The sequence below is a fragment of the Leptonotus elevatus genome, chromosome 17 (assembly GCF_054856555.1).
Source record: "Leptonotus elevatus isolate MCC_2025b chromosome 17, RoL_Lele_1.0, whole genome shotgun sequence".
NCBI classification, from domain to species: domain Eukaryota; kingdom Metazoa; phylum Chordata; class Actinopteri; order Syngnathiformes; family Syngnathidae; genus Leptonotus; species Leptonotus elevatus.
This window is the reverse complement of record NC_141255.1, coordinates 14,306,967-14,326,941: the sequence shown is the minus strand read 5'-3', so window position 1 is coordinate 14,326,941 and position 19,975 is coordinate 14,306,967. Positions and strand designations below refer to the sequence as shown.

Here is a 19,975-nt window from a genome sequence, read left to right as displayed (position 1 = left end):
CGAATCTTGTCTTCCAGCGCCGTTGCCTCAAGTGTTAAATTTCCGAGTTATCGAAGAGGGTATTTTCTCGCTACGTCTGGGCTGGACGCCTCCTCTCAAGAAGCTCAACGGATTCAGGATTCTCATCCCAAGATGTACGACGCCAACTCGCAATGTTATTACGCTCCTTTTTTTTGTTGGATTGACATTGTCCGCTTTCTCAAACGCAGCCAACCGACCCGGCTTTGTGTACGAGCAGATGCTCCTGGGAGACGCCTCCTCTCACGTGATTGACAGCCTGGAGGAGGACAAAAAGTACACCATCAGTATTTCTGCCGTTTACCCGCAGGGGCTGAGTGAACCTGTTACCACCATGGGAAAGACATGTAACTATGATTACATCTCAATTTGATGAAAAGAATGGTCTTGCATGCCACCAAATGTCACTCTCATATTCCCCTCCAGTAGCTAAAAAACATGGATCAAGTTGTGCAGTGATTTTAAAACCACACCTCAGTTGTAGTAGTACATCATGACCACAGGAGGGTGATGTTGTTCTATGCCTGATTTGTGATTTGTCCCTTTTTTCAAGCGTGTGCTCGGATGCAGTGTTAAATGTTTTCTGATCAGATATTTATCCATTCACATATCCACATTTTCTCTTTTTGTTTTGTTTGTTATAGTGAAGTTGGTAGCAATTCAAGAACTGGTGGTCCAGAATGCAACCACTGACACTGTGCAGGCCAGATGGACGTCAGTTAAAGGCGCTACAGGATATCGTCTCACGTGGGCATCGCCAGGTAATGCAGCCTAACAATGACTTACTTATTTGTTTATTTATTTATGTATGTATGTATGTATGTATACATGTCACTAACCATTTGCTCCTCTGTGCTTTTAGATGGCCACAGGGAGAACATCAACCTCAGGGACACTTTTGACTTCTACATGATCCAGGGCCTCCACGCGGGCGCCGAGTACACCATCAGCATGAACCCTATCTTTGGAGATATCGAAGGGCCCGTCACATCCGTCAAAGTCAAGACATGTAACTACTGCACGAGAACGTGTCCAGCCAGGCATGATGGGCTCTATTTTCCATGAGATGACTCAATGTCGCCCCTGTCAGTGGATAGCAGCGCGGTGCAGACCTTGAAGGTGTCAGCTGTGAGCACCAGCACGGCTGTCATCACGTGGAACAGCGTGTCAGGAGCCACTGGCTACCGACTGGCCTGGGGACCCACTACAGGTGTGTTGGAAGTTGTCATCCCCGCAAGGGCTTCCTCTTAGGTGCTTAGGTGTTTCATTTCTCAGAGTTTGTGGGTCGGGACCGTCCCAGGCAGTTGGCTCTGAACGGCACCACCACTGAGTACCAGCTGAAGAATGTCGCCCATGACACAGAGTATGCTCTGACTCTCTACGTACTCTTTGGATCCGTGGTCGGGCCTGGCATCACCGCCACCTTCCGAACATGTCAGTAGCTGTCTTTAAGACGGGCCGCAACATTAAGTACACCTCAATATTTGCATAAAAAAACTGATACTGATTGTTTTTTCTCTCGTTCATTCTCAGCTCCACTCGGATACGTGTCTAGCTTTGAGGTAACAGCCTACACCAGCAACACCATAGATGTGCAATGGAGTCGAATAGTTGGCGCGACTGAGTACAAACTCTCCTGGAACACCGGTAAATGTTCTTCTCCTTGGTGTCCACAGTCACCCTCACATGCCTGAATTTGGTCACACACTTGCACCTCGAAATTTGCAGACAATGGCAGCCCCCAGTCGCGTTACTTGGACCACGGAGGTCTCAACTATCACATCACCGACCTGAAGCCACACTCCACCTACACAATCACAGTCCGTGCAATTTATGGCAACACGGAGGGACCAGAAATCTCTTTAACTCAAATCACAGGTAGTGACTAATTGGGATGTTCTTGTAGAGATTCCTGGAAATATGACCCCCTTGATGGCGTGTTTAATTCCTCAGCGGCTGCCTTGGACTCAGAACCGCGCCAGCTGGTGACAGAGGTCAAAGTTGTGGACACAGGTGTTAACTCTGTCACGCTCTCCTGGAAGCAAACACCCGGTGCAACCGGCTACAAGGTCTCCTGGGTCCACTTCATGGGTGAGATTTTGTGTCAAAATCGCTTTGCTATCAACAAGACGCATTACGATCTGTTTTTCTGCTTACTCCACTAGGGGGAGAAGAGAAGTCCCATATGGTATCGGCTGGTGTGCCAACCTTCACTATCAAGAACCTCCGCGAGGGCTCGGCTTACAAGATCCAAGTGTCCTCTATGGCGGGCAGCCGGGAGGGAAGCTCTGTCCTGGTCACGGCACGGACATGTGAGTCGTCCTACTCAAATAGTCAGACTTGGAGACCACAATGAGTGCACCGTTTGACTTTTCTATCTTAAATTGGACTTTAGTGGACCTCCCAAAAGTGACTGGCTTCACGGCAGTGAACACCACCGACAGCAGTACTGTTCTGAGCTGGAATCGTGTGGCGGGTGTCATTGGGTACCTTCTCAGCTGGAGGCATATCTCAGGTCTGAGCCCCAACATAACACTTTTTTATTGGAGTTTGCGATGTACTCTACTCTTCATTGTTTATTGTGCTTTCATCATATTACCCCGGGATTACACCGCATGCGTGTGCGTTGCGTCTCCACTCCACTGCGTCTTGACTGCGTGCTCCGCACACGTAAGTTTTATGGACAAAACTCACCGGCTGCTCATAGCTGCGATCCGTCGCTGACAACTTCCCGCCATGTCTCGCGTGACCGCGCGTGATAATGTGGCATTAACAACAACGGCAAACACACAAAGTATTTACTACTCAACAGAAAAGCAGAAAGAGAGGTGGACTTGTTTTGATTGAACTCACCGTCCACTCCCACAGCTTCCACTATGACGTTCCTTACAGCATCTATGTTTAGGTTGTCCAAATAAAAAGGATGTGCCGTGTCATATATAATCCACCTCCATTATAAATCTCTCCTCGTCCATGTTCACTGCAGTGAATTAAGCGTTAAGCATTATATTGTTTTGCTGACATGATTGCGAAATATGATCTGGTGAGTATTTTATTCTGAAAAGTAACCGGAATTATTTATTTTGAAACTGCGTCGGTCTTCCTGTCCCGCTTGATGTGTTCTGTGCTAGTTTGCCATTTGACGGATGCCGACGGATGCGTCGTCCGGCAAAAATTGAAAATAGGTCTATCCGTGCGACGGCCTCTGGCACGACGCAGCTCGTCCGCAGTCGATCCATAGCGCACACGCAGCCGGTGTAATTTGAACAAGCTGATAGAATGGAAACTAATCGGCTGTGCCGACGCAGCGGAGACACAACGCACACGCATGCGGTGTATTCCCAGGGTTATAGTTGCTTGTCTCTAAATCAATATCCAAGTCGCACCCCAGAGTTTGAAGCTTCCATGATTAGAATGACATGTTATTGCAATGAGGGTATTAAATTGCAGCATAAACAATCTAAAGTGGTGGAGGGCTGCGCATTCAGACACATTCCCCTTTCACATTCCCCTTTCACTGTGTTCTCTATTTTGGCAGAAGGTTTTAATAACTGGTAACAACAAAAAGTGAATTTCCGAAATGTGAAATAATGATGATTTTCTTTCAGTGTTTGAGACTAAAAAAGAGACTCTGGGTCTTAGTTTCACCTCCTTTAAAGTGGGTGATCTCCTGTATGGCAGAACGTACATTTTCTCCATTAGGCCTTTGTATGGGCAAGTGGAGGGACCAGCCAGCACCGTTTACCAGAGGATTGGTAAGAAAGGTTTCGGCAGACTCGTTGACCTTTGCTTTCATGTCATGATTGAGTATTGTGCTTGTGCGCATGTCAGTGGGACAGCATCCTCTAACGTCCCAGCCAGCAACAGTGGCCACTTATGTCACAGTCAGCAGCACAACCCCACAGACAGCCACCAAACGCACCAAGCACCCTAATGTGCCGCCCGTTATTTCCGATAAGACCCCAATTCATTCAAGAGTGGCCACTTCTCAGTTAACAACACCAAGCGCAGTGACAACAGCTCCATTAAGAGCAGGTATTTAATTTAATAAATGTTTTCATTTATAATGCCACGAGTGCTGACTTTGCTGACTCGCGCATTTGGCGTTTTGCCAGATTGCAGCCGCAGCAAAGTGGATATGGTGTTCCTGGTAGATGAGTCGTCCAGCATTGGCGCAAACAACTTTGGCAAGATGAAGGACTTCATATTCCGGGTGGTCTCCTACTTCCCGGTCATCGGCCCTGAAGGCGCACAAGTTAGTGTTGGCTGACTGAACTGAACTGTATGTCAGCCAGCCCAAACAGCTGGGAAAATCAAGTTGAAATTCTCTCTTCTTGCTTTCAGATAGCCGTGGTTCATTTCAGCGATGAGCCTCGAATTGAATTCCGACTCAATGATCACAAAGACCGCAACTCAGTGCTTAGGGCACTCACGGAGTTGCGCTATGGAGGCGGCAACACCAAGACAGGTTTGTGCCGCACAAAACCACACATTAGAAATAAGCTTCTTCTCTTTTTACGTTTATGCCTTTCTAAATGCAGGAAAGGGTATCAGCTATGTCCTGCAGGAAATGTTTCAGGATTCTCTGGGCATGAGGCAGGATGTTGCCCACGTTCTGGTGCTGATAACTGATGGCAGGGCCCAGGACAATGTGGAGCCCCCCTCCAGGATCGCACGTGCTCTGGGTCAGTCAAAAGTCCCATCGGGGTTTAGAGCAGGGATGGCCAACTTCAATGCTGGAAGGGGCCACCATTTTTCATTAGCGCTACTGTTAGTTAGTGCTAGTTTGAATATGACACAAACTGCTCTTTTGAATATGGATAAAATATGTGCGATATGTGAGTGTTTGAAGCAAACTTTTTTTTCTAGTTAAAAGGTTTCTCTTGCATAAAAATTACCATTCAAGGAAAGAACAAAACTGCTGAACAGCAAACCAACATTTGTTTTTTTTCCACACAAAAAATCAACAGACACAAATGTTTCACATTTTGGATGTACTTTGTTTGTGTGTCATTCCAAATCCACGGAAAATGATCACGTTGCAACTAAATCATGTCTGCCATCTATCGGTGAATGGTGACATTACAACTTAAAACTGCTGTCGACTCATGCATAGTCAGTTGAGCACCACCACCTACAGATTCACATATTTGTTAAGTTTTTTTTTTTTTATTCTTTTTTTCTTCACCGGTTTTACAATGATTTCCCCTCAATTTCTGTGTAAAACTGGTGTATTGAATAATTATCGTTTTGTTTTTTTTATCTTTAGGGTTTAAATTTTATTTATTTTTTAATTGTTTTTAAATAAGATAAATTATAGTTTTTTCTTCTTTTTTTTTAAATGTATCAAGTTGCCACTCAGAGCCACCAGTTGGGCATCCCTGCTTTAGAACAGAGTTCTCTTTCAATTTTCAATCTTCATGATACAATTTGTGTAGGTGTCAGCATCCTGGCGGTGGGGGTCGCCAATGCCGACCTGCAGGAGTTAACTCGGGTCGCAGCCCCCAGCAGATACAAGAACGTCTTCTACTCGCCGACCTTCGATGACTTTGCGTCTGTCGAGAGAGAATTTATCGGGAGCATCTGCAGCGAGGAGCTGCTCTCTGAGTTCAAGCTGCGCGATGATGAGGTGGTCAAAAGCGTCGTTAATTCTTCTGCTTGAATGTCACTTCAATTCTCCCTGTTCATTTTCAGTTAACTCAGCTGGACACGCCCACTGATGACCCAAAGGAGCTGGCGAAACCTCAGGCCCCCTGCCAGTGTGTCAAGGTAGGTTGACTAGCAGGTGCAATATGGTTCATGCTTCAAACACAATGAAAAACTCATTGAAATTGTGTTCCAGGGCCAGAAAGGAGAAAGGGTGAGTTGAAATACGACAACAGTATGTGTTAAAATATTGTTTTTATGTGTAATTAAATCCACAATGGACATCACTCTTTCAGGGCGATGGTGTGGGAGGAGGTCTGGTAAGTTTCACTCAAATATTTGTGTTCATTTTTTATCGTTACCTGAGATGTTTGTTGTTTTTGTAGCGATTCAGGCAAACTCCGGGACAGTTCGATCCTTTTACCTCTACCAAGGGAGGGAAGGGTGAAAAGGTATGATGCACACGCTCACTGACAAATTCAGTCTGGGTTGTTTTTTTGAGTGGAAGTTGATTAAATGCGCCGCTGTAATTGTGTTGCAGTGTGATGATGATGTTGTTTTTTTATAATATTTTGCTTGACTTTGACAGGGACCTCCTGGAACAGATGGCGTTCCCGGGCTGCCTGGGCGCCCTGGGAGAACTGGACCCCCGGGTTCTGCCGGCCAACGGGTAAGTGAATTCCGAACAAGCTCGCGCCAACATTGAGATTATGGTTTTAACATGTGTTGTTATTGTTTGTAATATATATTTTCCTCTTTTTCAGGGCACTCCAGGCGTACTAGGCGATATGGTAAAACTCCAATAATCAATACGTGTGTTGAATTCAATTATGACTATTTTTGTGTTGCAACAGGGTCCTCATGGTCTCACTGGGCCAAAAGGCCAGAGAGGGGAGAGAGTAAGTTTGAGGAATATTTGAATGTGTATTTGGAACAGTCATAAGGAATGAATAATGTGTATTTTGTTTATCCTCACAGGGAGAACCTGGTTATGTGATAGCAGCCCCAGATGCCAACTTCATCCCCGGACAAAAAGGAGAACCGGGATCCTCAGTCAGTCTCCCGCTCAACAGTTTTGGGGGATTGAATTTTAGTTTAACGAAATCTGATTTTGTGACAGGGTTCGCAGGGACCTCCTGGTATTCCCGGAGTCATGGGAGTCCCAGGTGTGCTTGGCCCAGCGGGACCACCAGGAATATCTATTAAGGTAAGAAAAGATTCAATGTCTAGATTAGAGATTTTCATTCATTATTCAAGATGTGTTGTGCTGTCTTTTGAAGGGGGACGCCGGAGAACCAGGAGAAAAGGTACACAATAATTCTGCTGCTCTTTTCGCTGTACTTGAAATTACATACTTGTATGCTCATTCGAAAGGGTTTACGTGGGAAGCCGGGCGCAAAGGGTGACACAGGAGAAACTGGAAGCAATGTAAGCGCAGATGTGATCAGCACTAAATGCACTTTACAAAACTAATAATTATTTTCTATTTCCCGCCATCATAAAGGGTATCGCAGGCTTGCCCGGTCCAATCGGCGTCAACGGCGAACCAGGCTTACCGGGTCCGAAAGGAGACAAAGTAACCATGTCCACAAATGTCTGTCTTGCTCTCAGAATGTGGCGTTTGCCCTCTCTCATTGTGAACTTTTGCAGGGCGAATGCGGATATAACTTGCAAGGTGCACAGGGCCTTGGTGGAGAGCCGGGGGAGAAGGTACTACACACAAAATAACTTGAAGGAAATGGTGCCATGGCAAAGCACAAACGTTAGCAATCCAACCCGACTGCTGCTTTGTTGTGATATGCTGATGCATTAACTGTTTGTAGTTGTAAAAATACAAGTTGTTTTTAGACTGCCTGCAATCCTATCATGTTTATTTTTTGCAAGGAAATGTTGGCGTAGCGGGACCATACTTGATTTGATTTGATTTGATTTGATTTGATTTGGGATGATATTGTGCATCTGTCCAGGGGGGACTTGGAGAGCAAGGCGTCCAAGGAACCATAGGACCTCGGGTGTGTATGCCATTATTGATCCCTGCAATTCATATTTTACCCAGAATACCAAATAATGCTAACAAAATTAGCGCACTAACTGCTGCTTAATGGTTTTCGAGAAATTAGCCAGGAAAGGATGAATCGCTGGTGGTTTATTTTGTCCACAGGGAAAAAAGGGATTCAAAGGGGAACAAGGGGACAAGGTGAGTCCACACACATCAACGCTCTCATCTGGAATGTACATTAGATGGAAAAATACAAATGTGTTTTATAAAGGGAAAGACTCATACGGTAGGCTAATAGATGGAAGTTGAAAGTGAGTCTCAAATGAAGAAATGCATTATTTTTTAGGGAGAACAAGGCGAGAGTGGACCCAGTGGACCACAAGGACCAACAGTGAGTGTGATTAGTGATGATGTTGCTGCAGAACAAAATGTACTTTATATTTGACCCAAAAGGCTGAGGCATTATGGTAAGAATTGGACTGGAATATATTGATGGAAATTATTGTCATCACTGTTCAATGTGTCCCAAACCACCACATCTCTTAAATTAGCCTCAATAAGAGATGCTGCTGATTACACAAGAGCCAAATCGTCAAAGCTTCAATAGATATCTTTCACACATTTTGTCCCGCGTCACTGATTTTAATTTGAGGTGGGCCCCTCACCTTGCTCACTTCCCGTCACAGATGCTATCTACCCGTTTGCTTTAATACCCTCTTTGTTTAAAGCCTATTGAAAAGGTCTACTAGATAACCGCTAATTGCATCAGCTAACAAGATTGTTTTATTTGAGATATGTTTTGCTTTGCAAAGGTGTAACATTGACCAACAATTGCTATTATTAAAAATCAGTAACAAACATTTTGGAAGCAGAAGCCTTTACAAATATAACAATGCTCAATGTTTTTTATTGTGTATTGTTTTGAATGCATGCATAACGTAAAAGCTACATGTCTTATTATTTCTCCAAGGGACCGACAGGACCAATTGGCCTAAAGGGAGATGAGGGTCCAAGAGGACCCCCTGGAGACACCGCCAAGGGTGTAAGTCCACCCTTTGTTAAAGAAAAAAAATTGGCTTATTAGTCAAACTTCAGCACTAGGTATTCTTGTATTTGTGTCCCATCTTAACAGATTATTGGTCCAACCGGCAAAAAGGGCATCCCGGTGAGTACTTGTTGATGCTCTTTATGAAGACGTATCATCAGTTGAAAGGGTTTGTGATTATTGTTTTGGAACACGTAAGCGCGATGGGTTCTCCTTTGGGCCCGCCAATCAAACACAATTAGGATTTTCTCTCATTAGCTTTGTGCATTTGGACTGAATGAATCAGTGAGCGCAACCCTTTCTGAGCCGCCACTTTGCCTTTGAAAAGTCGCCGATTGATGTGTCACATTTACCGTCCTACAGGGAGACATCGGTCCAATCGGTCCCGCGGGCCCTCTGGGAATAAAGGGTGAAAAAGGAGACCAAGGAGAAAAGGTTGCATTGTTAAAAAGTATTCAATGTGATATTTGGGAATGTGTACTTGTCGTTTAATTGATGTGTGCCTGCAGGGAAGTCCAGGTTTTGGGATTCCAGGACAAGGGGGACCAAAGGGAGAAAACGGCGAACGGGTAAGTCCCTATATAACTCATCGACCATTTTATTGATACATTCATGCTTTGCCTTTTTGTTTTTATTCTGTTGCTATCATTTACAGGGAAATGTAGGTTTATCTGGAAAACCAGGCCCAAAGGTAATAAAAACAATCAATGTAAAGCAGCCATTTTCAAAAAACTAATCCTAATAATTGTTGAACAGGGGCAGGACGGCTCCAAAGGTGACAAGGGGGATCCTAGCTCACCTGGAAATCCTGGACAAACAGGATTAAGAGGTAAAGATGTAAGTAAATCACATGAGGCTGTCACAGCCATGATACCAGTCGTTGAATTTATTAACTTCACAAAAGCATTTTTTTTTTCTCCTTGTATAATTGTTAGGATGTTAATTATTTCTCATGCATTATAACAAGTGTTGTTGTTGTGTGTAGGGAGAAGCTGGAGTTAAAGGAGAACAAGGGATAAAGGTGCCGTGCCAGTCACAAAAAAAAAAGGTAGCATGCTGAAATGTAATATTTTAATAAACTAATTTTGTATTCCACAGGGGGAACAAGGACCACAAGGAGCATCTGGTGACGCAGGAATGATGGTACTTATTTTACCTTTCAGGCTTCTACAAAATCACAGAAATAAAAATGATCAAGTCAACTAAATATTGTTTTAGTTCATGTTTGATGAAATTTTCCATTAGGGCCCATCGGGACGACCGGGAATGCAAGGAGAGAAAGGAGATATAGGAAACCATGGCCTGCCTGTAAGATCTTCTACAATTAAAAGAATAAAACATTTTGGAGTGTAACTGTCAGTTGTGGATGCTGCTAACATTTCATGATTACTTGTAATGAAATTTCTTTGTCTTCCTGTAGGGGCGTGATGGAGAAAAAGGCGACAAAGGCGAGCCGGTGCGTGTGCTGTTTATGTTTATAATGCTTTTTGGTCTTGTTGTTCTGATTCGCTGCTTTGTTTTGTCATTGTGATCGCTATCTCGAGAGCTTTCTTTTTGCCTTTATTGTGTGTGTGTCACTCTTCAGTGCACCTTCTATTCCCTGCAAATATTACACGTGACGTCCTATTGATGTGATGTTAACGGTTTGATCTTTCTCTGTGTGCGCGTCTGCTGTCGTCACAAAGGGAAAGCCTGGACCTCCGGGAACTCAAGTAAACAATCCTTTTATTGTCGTGTATGACAGCTTCTCATCAGTCCAGTCATGTTTAACAGGCTCACGCTCGTTAAGTCGAGACAATAACGCACCAAACAAGAAATGAACACTCTCAATCTTTTCTTTGCTCTTTTTGCCAGGCGGTACGAGACAATATCTTCGCCAGAGTCATCAAGGTGTCTTCATCGATATCACTTTTATTTATTCTTCTCGTGTCTCCTGTAAAACCTCTTATCCTGTTTCGATCAGGGCGAGCCAGGCTTAAGAGGAGAACTCGGCCTGCCCGGACCGAGAGTGAGCCTCCCATTTTCTGTTGTTGTAACGAATTATACACTACATTCGCCTCTTAGGAGCCATTGAAAGTTTGTGTGAAAACGACTACAATCAATGTTCCAACTTCATATCGTCCGTTTATTCACAGGGTCCAGAAGGTAAACCCGGACTGCCGGGATCCTCTCTGGTTGGTGTCCAAATTTCGTAGAACGCCAGCATATTGTCACAAGCATTAACACACGTGTATGCATGACTGTGTGCAGGGTGGTTCCGGAAAAGACGGTCTAAATGGTACTCCGGGAGAACCAGGCGAAAAGGTCATATCAACCTCTTATTTTCCCACGCATCCACTTTCTTTACATTAACTTTATTTTAACTGCAGGGGGAGCAGGGACCAAAAGGAGAGCCTGGCTTGGTAAGTCTCCAAAAGAAGTAATGAGCAAACTATTTTAAGACTCGCAGTTTGATTGCGTCCTCTATGTGCTTTTGATAGAAGGGCGAGAGAGGTGAACAGGGTCGGATCGGGATCGCCGGAATGCCAGGATTACCGGGAACTCCGGTGAACTAGAATATCATTCTTCTACATGAGAGGCGTCTCATGGAAGGTGTTTATTGATTATTCTCTTTGCTTTCCAGGGAAAAGGTGGTATTGACGGCAAGCGAGGACTCCCTGGAAAAGATGTGAGCAACATTTCTGAATACCAACTCGGGCTTGTTTTTGCGATTCAATTTTAACACAATTTTCCTTTTGCAGGGAGAGGGAGGACAAAAAGGGGAAGAAGGCAAAAAGGTCCCCACATGTATCACAGAGAACTAAAAAAAATATATATAAATGTTTTTTTTTGTGGCAATTCACACTTTTCTCTTGTTCCAGGGGGAGAAAGGCGACACAGGGTCAAACGTAAGTGGTTGCAAGTTTAAATAAGGTGGCAGAAAGAGCTAAACTTGAGTCTTGTTGTGTAATTGCAGGGTCAAGATGGCAGCAAAGGGGAACCAGGAGCACCAGGTTTGCCCGGGAAGCAGGTCCTTGTCACTGCAGAGGTAAAACAAAAGTTACGACTGTAACTACGGTTCTATGAGTCCCGCGCGACCGCAAGATGGCGGTGCTTCAAGCACTGAATGTTCCCTTCGCGCATGCGCAGTTCGAGTAATGCATACGAAATTAGTCACCTGTGACCCTAGAAGGGTATAAGTTCAGGTGTCACCCGAGGTTCGTTTCCTACGGAATCTTCTCATGTGAACAGAAGAATTCCGAGTGACAGGACGCTCTGGCGGTCGTCTGGGACTTATAGAACCATAGTTACAGTCGTAACTTAAGTTCTATTTCGTCCCTCCCGACCGCTAGATGGCGGTGCTTCAAGCACTGATTGACTAATACCGGCGTAGTCACGAGGAATGCCAGACACAAACCTCGCTGAGAAGCCCCAGCAGGACCAAAGACCATGCCCAGCGGATGGGGAGAGGCGACATCCACGCTTTAAAACCTGGAGAAAGTGCTCAGCGCCGTCCACGAGGCAGCAGCACAGATCTCCTCCAGAGGAACACTTCTGAGCGGCCCAAGACGTGGCAACGCTCCTGGTGGAGTGACAGCGCACCCCGACGGCAGGGGGCGGCCCGACACCAGGTAGGAATGATGAATGGCATCCATGACACAGTGAGACAAGTGCTGTTTGGAGAAAGCGGAACCCTTGACAGGACCATCAGAACAGACAAAAAGTTGAGCAGACATACGAATGCCCGCCGTAGCGTCAACGTAGCACCTCAAGGCTTTCACCTGAAGGAGGTATATAGCGTGCAAGCCGTAGAGGCTGGTTAGAACGAGAGCCAGACAACACCTTGGGTACGAAGGCGGTGTTCGGCCACAGAGTGACGCCGGCACCATCCGGGTGCCACCGCAGGCATGCAGGGCTAACCGACAATGCGTGCAGCTCGCCGACACGCTTCGCGGAGGCAATGGCGACGAAGAATGCAGTCTTACGGGACACTCACAGAAGGTCTGCCTCCGCCAGGGTCTCAAAGGGAGGCCTGCATAGGCCGTCCAGCACCAAATGTAGATCCCACGGCGGAACCCGAGGGGCAGGGCAGGGATGAAGACGCGTGCTGCCGTTGACTCTAGCGTGTTGAGCAGAAATTGCTACCACATACACCTTCAGAGTAGAAGGAGACCTGGCCTTTATCCAGGAGAGACTGCAGGAAATACACGATGGCGGGAACCGAACATGAAACGGGGTCCGCCCCGCGGTCTCCACACCACACCACAAACAACTTTCGCCTGTTGGCATACTGCAGCAGAATGGATGGTGCCCTCGCATTAAGAATGGTCCACCTGACCGGTTATGCACAGCTGGTTAGCAGCGGTTCGAGCCTTTTAGAGACCAAACGCACAAGCGGCGGTGTTAAGGGTTGGGATGCCAAATCCAACCTCCTTGTTGGAACAAGAGATCCTCCCTGTTGGGGAGACGTCACGGCTCGCCGAAGCACAGTCGGCGGAGCAGGGGGAACCACGTCCGGGCCGGCCAGAAGGGGGCCACCAGAAAAAACGTGTGCCCCTCCTGAAGAACCCTTTGAAGCATCCGCCATATCAGAGGGAGCGGTGGAAAGGTGTAGAAGAGGCACGGTTGGGCCAACGCATCCTGACCCAGAGGGCTGGTGGTTTCCCTCAGGGAAAACCAAAGGGGGCAGTGGATCGAGTCCTCGGAGGCAAAGAGATGGACTCCCGCCCTGTCGAAGTAACTCCAAATCATGTGCACTTCTTCCGGGTGGAGGCGCCACTCTCTTGGAGGAGGGCCCCGACGGGAGAGAGAGAGTCCGCAAGCTCGTTCCGATCACCCGGCAGATAGACGGCCCGCAGACTGGCCAGGCGGGAGGCAGCCCACCCGAGAAGATCCTAGGAGATCTGCAACAGCCAGGCGGATTTGGTGCCGCCCTGGTGGCGTATGTGAAACACTGTCGTGGTGTTGTCCGACCGTATGAGTACATGCCTTTCCCTTAGGTACGGCAAGAAGTGCATGAGTGCCAGGTGCATTGCACGCAGCTCCAGTACATTGATGTGATCGACCCTGTCGCGCACAGACCAATGTCCCCAAGCCATCCCGTTTTGCCAAACAGCACCCCAGCCCGCAAGGCTGGCACCCGTGGTGACTGCCTCGCAGCGGCCCGGGGCCACGCCCAGTGGGACGCCGCTTAACAGGAATGCTCGGTCTCTCCAAGGTGTCAGGGCAAGGAGGCATCGACGTAATACACTGAGCTTCCGGTGACGGTGCCACTTGGCGTGCAAGTGGAAGCCGTTCAGCCACCTCTGCAGGGGGTACAATGACAGCAGACCCAGCGGGACCACGTCTGTCAGCGTGCCCAAAAGTCGTAAGTAGGGTGACAAAAGGCAGCAGCTTGTTCTCCCGAAAGAGCACGAGGAGGCGAAGAGCATCGTCGACCCGGCAAGAAGACGGGTGAGCCCTCATAATTGTGGTGTCCAAGGTCACCCCAATAATCAGTCCTCTGAGAGGGGATCAGAGAGGACTTTGTCAGATTGACCCTGATGTCCAATCGGGCCACATGCGACAGGAGATCGGAGGTATTTTGGATCATTTGAGCTCGCAACGGCGCGCATAGGAGCCAGTTGTCGAGGTACGGCAGCACCTTCATGCCCGGAGACTGTAGGGGCGCAAGAGCAGCCTCACAAATCGAGTGAAAACCCATGGGGTGAGGGAGAGCCCGAAAAAGAGCACGCAAAATTGCCAGTGACGGCCTCTGTAGGCAAAACGGAGAAACAGACGGTGTCGAGGTGCGATGGGGACTTGGAAGTAGGCGTCCTTTAGGTCTATGGACGTGAACCATTCCCCTCGGGCGACCCTCTGTAAGACGTTGTTTGTGGTCAACATGTGGAAGGGCAATACCTTGAGATGTCGGTTGAGCCCCCTCAGGTCCAGTATCGGTCGGTATCCGCTGGTCTTTTTTGAGACAAGGAAGTACGTTCAGTAGAAGTTCCCGGGTTGTGCCACAAGATCCACGGCCTCGATCACATCCTTGGCCAGGAGGGCGGACAGCTCCTGGTCCAGTGCCAAGGCCTTTGCCGGATCTGCGATGGTGGTCACCCTGACCCGACAGGAAATAGGGGGCCGGCGTCAGAACTGCAGCTTGTACTCGTGGGTCAAGATGGAGACTACCCACGGGTCGGAAGCGCGAGCAGCCCAGTAACTGAGCTTCTGGTGGGAAAAGTGGCCGACGGCCGGCCCCAAGGCCTCAGTCCCTGGCTCTCCGGCCCCTATGGACCCGAGAGGGATGGTGGGTGGGGCCTGCAGCCCGGGGCTGCCTGCAAGGTAAGTGGGCGGTGGAGCGAAAGTCCACAGCACGCCTCTGGGAGGACTGCGGTTAACTCCCAGTAGGCTGAGGCAGGCTCCTACTAAGGCTGGAAAGCTGTCGCTTGTTTTCATGGGCCCTAATAGTCTTTTCTAGCGCCCCCACTGCAGCCGAACCAAAAAGCTGCCCTGGCTCCACAGGAACACTACGGAAAGCCCTCCTAGAGGACTCCGTCAAGGGGGACTGCGCCAGCCACACCTGGCGGCGCGCCTGCACCAGGAAGGACATCAGCCAGCCATGCTCCCTGGTCATAAGGGCAAAATTTTGGAGGGCCGCGTCACTTAAGGACACAGCAGTATCCAGGCTGTCCGTTTGCAGAGATGCAGAGAGAACGAGCATAAGGTGAGCCAAGAAATTCCCGATGCGACCAGCGTTATAGGCCTGAGTGAGAATGTCGTCGTGGCACTCAACATTGGGGTCAAGAACACCGCACAGACGGCCGAAGGGTCTTATCAGGAGACCCAATGAGGGATGCGACAGCTGGTTCCACATCACGCATCCGGTCCAAGCAGCATCATGCATAGCCGCTAAAGCACGGCCGTCAGCAGAAAGTCGGGAGAAAGCCCCAGGATCCCTCCAGCAAGCTTGCAATTCCCGCAAATAGTCCTGAGACGCAGGGACAGAAAAGTTGACCCAGGGGGCTGGGGTCCCCCACACAAGGTTTGAGTCTCTCCAACTCGATCGAAAACGAGGCATCTTGGGCAGCGATCATCCAGGACATCGGAGGCTTCAAAGAGGGCACCACAGTCCACACAGCAATGGGAGCTCTCCATCGCAAATACAAAGTGATCAGCGGTAAGATGAGAGAAGGGGGCTCGCACACCGAGCAGCTGACGCGCGGGTTGGGGCAAGCAGCAAGTCGTTAAAAGAAGCAATAAGCTGAGAGACGGGGCGCGGACGCCACCTGCACAGCAGATGCGAGACGTGCACTAGTAGCCGCACAAGAGCAAGAAGGCACCCGATGACAAGCAAAGCTGCGCTAAGCAAAGCCGAGAGAAGGGGCGCAGACGCCACCTGCACAGCACATGCGAGGTGCGCACTGCTCACGGGACACGCAAAAAAAGAAGACAGTCAATCAATTGAGCGAGAAGTGCAACGCCGTAAGCCTTAGACGTGGATGCTGCCTTCACCAGCAAAGGCAAAACAAAAAAGTACAACAACTAACTGGCAACTCCGTCGGAGAAACAGGCACCAACAAGCCGGGAGAAGGGGCGCTAACCGCACAAAAAATAAGTTACACCGCAGCAAACGCGGAAATTCCTGGCAAAACGGATAAAGAGGAGTCAAAAACCTTACCTTATGGGAGGTTAGAGTACACTACCAGACGGTCCCAAACGAAAGAAGCACGTCGCAATGACGTCAAACAAAAAACACAGTCGCCGCAGCCTTCGGAGGGCGAACCACGCAGCTCCGACTAACTCGGTCACAAGGCTGACAGCGGCGAGGTCAAGATGTTGAAGAGAATTCCTTCAATCTTCGAAGTTGCGTCGTATGTAAACACGCAAGAAGAAAAGAGGAAACAAACCTCGGGTGACACCGGTACTTATACCCTTCTAGGGTCACTCAGGGGTCACAGGTGACTAATTTGGTATGCATTACTCGAACTGCGCATGCGCGAAGGGAACATTCAGTGCTTGAAGCACCGCCATCTGGCAGTCGGGAGGGATAAATAGAACTACGATAACTTGCGGTCTTTTGCATTGAATTCAACTGACTTGACTCACAGGGCGCCACCATCGATGAAATCCGCCAGGCCTTTCCCGTGCCCATGGGTCCCCCAGGAGCTACTGTGAGTATCTGGCCCAGTGGTTGCTGCTGTGTGCTAGTAATTTCCCAAACCAATCTCTCTTGTTTCTTTTGTGTGTTCAGGGCTCGCCAGGAATGAAGGTAGCACGCAAATGGGGTTAGCGTAAATGCAGTCTGTGATTTTCTACTTTGTCTTTTTACTGCAGGGAGATAAAGGAGATATGGCCATAAAAGGCGAAAAGGTACAATCAGTCCCAGTCAAATGGAGATGAAATGGAAGTAAAGTATATTAAGTCATTGACACAGCATCTTTCTTCACTAGGGTGATGCCGGAGCCTCTGGGAAATCACTGGAAATGAAGGTGCATTCCAAGCTATGTTCTTGCTCCTTGTTTGAACTGAAAAGTCCCTCAGCAACATGATTGTGCTTCTCTCCTCCAGGACATCGAAGAGATGTTTGACACGTATGGCATCAAGGTGTGTCCACAGTCCAAACTGCAAATTCTTCTTGGCCTTTCCGAGCTTGATATGTTTTGCTTGTTTCCCAGCTGTCTCTGTTGAAGGTTTTGATTGACAGGCTGCTGCAGGACGGCGTAGAGGAGCTGCTTCACACACTCGGGAGCGCTAAGACAAACAAGCAAAGTTCAAATACGAGAAATGAAGATCTGCAAACCTCCAACGCCATTACTGAATATGCAGTACGTCATTTCCGCTTGCACTGTTTATGCACTGCAAGAGGCTTCTTGAAATCTGGTTGCGTCATTTCGACAGAGCTCTGTAAAGATTGACTTATCCAGCCGGCCGCTCGTGGACGCCATTGAGGAATTTGAGTTGGACCAACCTACGCAGCCTGTAAGACACACTCCATAGAACAGGCTGACTACAACATGCATTGACTGTATTTTCCCCACTTGAAGGACTCGTGGAATGAAACTACAGAGGGTCCAACGTTATGGACGCCACAGAAAAACAAGGAGGAGTCTCTTGGCGGGACATTCAATGAGAATATGAACGGAACAACTTTAGCAAACACAAATCTGACTCAGGTAAGTTGTACAGTAACTATGAACATCTATTCTAGTATTTCTACATTTGTGGGTTTTTTTGGCAGACGGTTTCCGCCCAACCAGGAAGTGTCGTCCAGAAGCTCCCGCTCACTCACGGTCACACGGGCAGGAAAAGCGCAGGGCATAAGAGGCAGAACAGGGAACGTGGCAAGGTAAATGTCAGTCATATGTGGAGAAACATGCAGCCCTACTTCAAAGTCCTCCTGGTTAACACTGGCTCTTCCCATGTGTCGCGCCTGCTAACCAGGGCAGAGGAAACAAAAGACGACATTCGAAGCAGACGCATCTCCTGGTAAATGAGACTGAACACGCTCAAGTCACACTCACACTGGCTTTGACTCACTAACACCATATTACCAAAGCTGGATGCGTGTACAAATAACTGCTTGAATACGAAAATATGAGAAGACGCCAACCAAGGCTTGCATTTTGTCACCTTGAATTCTTTTGTTTTAACCATAAATAAATAAAAAATTGTTGATTTGACAAGTCAATTCAAGTCTGAAAATGTTAAATTGGATTTTCTTTTTTTCTTTCTTTTTTGTGTGTGCCTAATTCATCAATCTGGATCCAATCCTGATTCAGTTGAGTTAGTGATTGAGCTTGCATACAATTAGCATAGCAAATGTAGACATTTGTTGTTGTTTTTAAATACATTTTAGTTTGGTTTCTTGTTAATTTTATCATTTTTTTATTTAAAAAATCAATCTCCCCTGTGTCTTGTTTATTTTAATAATTGAAATTATTCAACCCTGCAAAAAAAAACACTTTTATTTATTTTAACCTCTGCTTGTCCTACCATGACACACAAAAAACCTCAAGGTAATTTAATTCCGAATGCACGCGTGTGATGTCCATGATTTGCTTTTCAATGCTCAGTGGCGGTCGCTTTCCATCTCCCTGCTGAAATCACAAATTCCGAACGACAATAATAAAACACGATCTCTCCTCTTATCTCCTCTCAGACAAGCGAAAGCGAGCAGTCGCCGGAGCTTCTTGACGCCCGTGATTACGACGAGCAAGTGGAGGTAGGCGGCCTCATTTGAAGCTTGAAGTGCCGCTGGATGACGTCCAGACGCCTTCTCGTTAACGGGCCTGTCAGACGGCCTTTTAATCACATCATCTCTGGGAAGGAGTGGATTAATTGCACACCTACTTCCTGAATTAATAATTAGCAGCCCATGCAGTTGTTGTGTTGTGATAGTTCAATTAACTTTTGGTCGTTGGGCACTTGTTGTCTTAATACAAAGTGGATTTAATGCTTTTATCACCTGCTTCTCAGAAGTCACAGCAGATTAGTTATATTGCTTCATCCACTGAATTAAAAAGGTTTGACTCAATTTGATAGCATGATGACTAACTAACTAACTTTTTTTTTACGCCGAAAACAGGATGAAGTGTCACTGCCATCTCCTCCCATCGCCACACAGGAAGCAGAAAAGGTGCAAAGCTCTTGAATTTGAAAATTTTGAAAATTTTCACCAGTTGCAACAAACAGTGTGGTTTTAACCTCCGGAATGTGTTAAAGCATGAAACCCGCAGCATGATTTGAAAGCTTGCCTGAAAGGAATGAGCACACACATTTGCTTCAATGCAACAATAGTAACAGTACCTTTTTCCTCTCTCTCTCTCCTTTAGTTTTTTTCATCTTTGAAACAGGATGTATCTTAATTACAGACTGTGGGCTATAGAATTGTAATGATGGAACACAACAACAATGGAAAATGCAATTAAAGTGGGAACAGGAGCCTTCGATGTCACTTACAACTTATAATATATTATATATAATTATATATTATATTTATAAAGATACATATCGAATTTAAAAAAACATGTCACACCTTTATACATTTACTTTTTGTGTTATTTTTATTTATTGAAACATGGATGTCAATTATGTAAACTATCCTTTGATTGTCACTGGTGAAAATTCTCAATATATATATAAAAAAACTCAGTCTCTGGCTTCTTTTCTTTACACACACAAGTCACATTTTCGGTATCTCAATATTTTGCTGACAAGCATTTGCGGGGCACTTGGTAGGTACCACCAATCAGGGTCAAGAGGAACTGGTCTGACTCAAAGGTAAGTGCTTCAATCAACCAGGTGGT

General features: G+C 47.0%; 1 protein-coding gene across 2 annotated transcripts in view; it reads left to right on the top strand.

Annotated features, from left to right (window-relative positions):
* Nucleotides 1-19,975, top strand: part of col7a1l (collagen type VII alpha 1-like) — a 41,193-nt gene that overhangs the window by 11,262 nt on the left and 9,956 nt on the right. For both annotated transcript variants that reach the window (XM_086058792.1, XM_086058791.1), the window contains 67 exons: nucleotides 18-134; nucleotides 210-365; nucleotides 663-779; nucleotides 881-1,027; nucleotides 1,109-1,228; nucleotides 1,294-1,452; nucleotides 1,552-1,665; nucleotides 1,747-1,896; nucleotides 1,972-2,109; nucleotides 2,184-2,330; nucleotides 2,414-2,533; nucleotides 3,627-3,773; nucleotides 3,850-4,053; nucleotides 4,134-4,273; nucleotides 4,363-4,486; nucleotides 4,560-4,703; nucleotides 5,457-5,647; nucleotides 5,713-5,787; nucleotides 5,861-5,878; nucleotides 5,961-5,984; nucleotides 6,051-6,116; nucleotides 6,254-6,334; nucleotides 6,429-6,455; nucleotides 6,519-6,563; nucleotides 6,643-6,717; nucleotides 6,785-6,871; nucleotides 6,945-6,971; nucleotides 7,039-7,092; nucleotides 7,169-7,240; nucleotides 7,315-7,374; nucleotides 7,632-7,676; nucleotides 7,826-7,861; nucleotides 8,010-8,054; nucleotides 8,634-8,705; nucleotides 8,796-8,828; nucleotides 9,072-9,143; nucleotides 9,218-9,277; nucleotides 9,364-9,399; nucleotides 9,465-9,545; nucleotides 9,694-9,729; nucleotides 9,807-9,851; nucleotides 9,954-10,016; nucleotides 10,129-10,164; nucleotides 10,394-10,420; nucleotides 10,563-10,598; nucleotides 10,672-10,716; nucleotides 10,844-10,882; nucleotides 10,959-11,012; nucleotides 11,078-11,110; nucleotides 11,189-11,254; nucleotides 11,332-11,376; nucleotides 11,450-11,485; nucleotides 11,570-11,596; nucleotides 11,665-11,736; nucleotides 16,778-16,840; nucleotides 16,921-16,938; nucleotides 17,004-17,039; nucleotides 17,120-17,158; nucleotides 17,238-17,273; nucleotides 17,345-17,494; nucleotides 17,568-17,648; nucleotides 17,714-17,842; nucleotides 17,908-18,015; nucleotides 18,111-18,155; nucleotides 18,829-18,891; nucleotides 19,255-19,305; nucleotides 19,908-19,949. In XM_086058792.1, coding sequence (XP_085914918.1) covers nucleotides 18-134; nucleotides 210-365; nucleotides 663-779; nucleotides 881-1,027; nucleotides 1,109-1,228; nucleotides 1,294-1,452; nucleotides 1,552-1,665; nucleotides 1,747-1,896; nucleotides 1,972-2,109; nucleotides 2,184-2,330; nucleotides 2,414-2,533; nucleotides 3,627-3,773; nucleotides 3,850-4,053; nucleotides 4,134-4,273; nucleotides 4,363-4,486; nucleotides 4,560-4,703; nucleotides 5,457-5,647; nucleotides 5,713-5,787; nucleotides 5,861-5,878; nucleotides 5,961-5,984; nucleotides 6,051-6,116; nucleotides 6,254-6,334; nucleotides 6,429-6,455; nucleotides 6,519-6,563; nucleotides 6,643-6,717; nucleotides 6,785-6,871; nucleotides 6,945-6,971; nucleotides 7,039-7,092; nucleotides 7,169-7,240; nucleotides 7,315-7,374; nucleotides 7,632-7,676; nucleotides 7,826-7,861; nucleotides 8,010-8,054; nucleotides 8,634-8,705; nucleotides 8,796-8,828; nucleotides 9,072-9,143; nucleotides 9,218-9,277; nucleotides 9,364-9,399; nucleotides 9,465-9,545; nucleotides 9,694-9,729; nucleotides 9,807-9,851; nucleotides 9,954-10,016; nucleotides 10,129-10,164; nucleotides 10,394-10,420; nucleotides 10,563-10,598; nucleotides 10,672-10,716; nucleotides 10,844-10,882; nucleotides 10,959-11,012; nucleotides 11,078-11,110; nucleotides 11,189-11,254; nucleotides 11,332-11,376; nucleotides 11,450-11,485; nucleotides 11,570-11,596; nucleotides 11,665-11,736; nucleotides 16,778-16,840; nucleotides 16,921-16,938; nucleotides 17,004-17,039; nucleotides 17,120-17,158; nucleotides 17,238-17,273; nucleotides 17,345-17,494; nucleotides 17,568-17,648; nucleotides 17,714-17,842; nucleotides 17,908-18,015; nucleotides 18,111-18,155; nucleotides 18,829-18,891; nucleotides 19,255-19,305; nucleotides 19,908-19,949 — 5,147 coding nt within the window. The remainder of the gene's footprint in view (nucleotides 1-17; nucleotides 135-209; nucleotides 366-662; nucleotides 780-880; nucleotides 1,028-1,108; nucleotides 1,229-1,293; nucleotides 1,453-1,551; nucleotides 1,666-1,746; nucleotides 1,897-1,971; nucleotides 2,110-2,183; nucleotides 2,331-2,413; nucleotides 2,534-3,626; nucleotides 3,774-3,849; nucleotides 4,054-4,133; nucleotides 4,274-4,362; nucleotides 4,487-4,559; nucleotides 4,704-5,456; nucleotides 5,648-5,712; nucleotides 5,788-5,860; nucleotides 5,879-5,960; nucleotides 5,985-6,050; nucleotides 6,117-6,253; nucleotides 6,335-6,428; nucleotides 6,456-6,518; nucleotides 6,564-6,642; nucleotides 6,718-6,784; nucleotides 6,872-6,944; nucleotides 6,972-7,038; nucleotides 7,093-7,168; nucleotides 7,241-7,314; nucleotides 7,375-7,631; nucleotides 7,677-7,825; nucleotides 7,862-8,009; nucleotides 8,055-8,633; nucleotides 8,706-8,795; nucleotides 8,829-9,071; nucleotides 9,144-9,217; nucleotides 9,278-9,363; nucleotides 9,400-9,464; nucleotides 9,546-9,693; nucleotides 9,730-9,806; nucleotides 9,852-9,953; nucleotides 10,017-10,128; nucleotides 10,165-10,393; nucleotides 10,421-10,562; nucleotides 10,599-10,671; nucleotides 10,717-10,843; nucleotides 10,883-10,958; nucleotides 11,013-11,077; nucleotides 11,111-11,188; nucleotides 11,255-11,331; nucleotides 11,377-11,449; nucleotides 11,486-11,569; nucleotides 11,597-11,664; nucleotides 11,737-16,777; nucleotides 16,841-16,920; nucleotides 16,939-17,003; nucleotides 17,040-17,119; nucleotides 17,159-17,237; nucleotides 17,274-17,344; nucleotides 17,495-17,567; nucleotides 17,649-17,713; nucleotides 17,843-17,907; nucleotides 18,016-18,110; nucleotides 18,156-18,828; nucleotides 18,892-19,254; nucleotides 19,306-19,907; nucleotides 19,950-19,975) is intronic.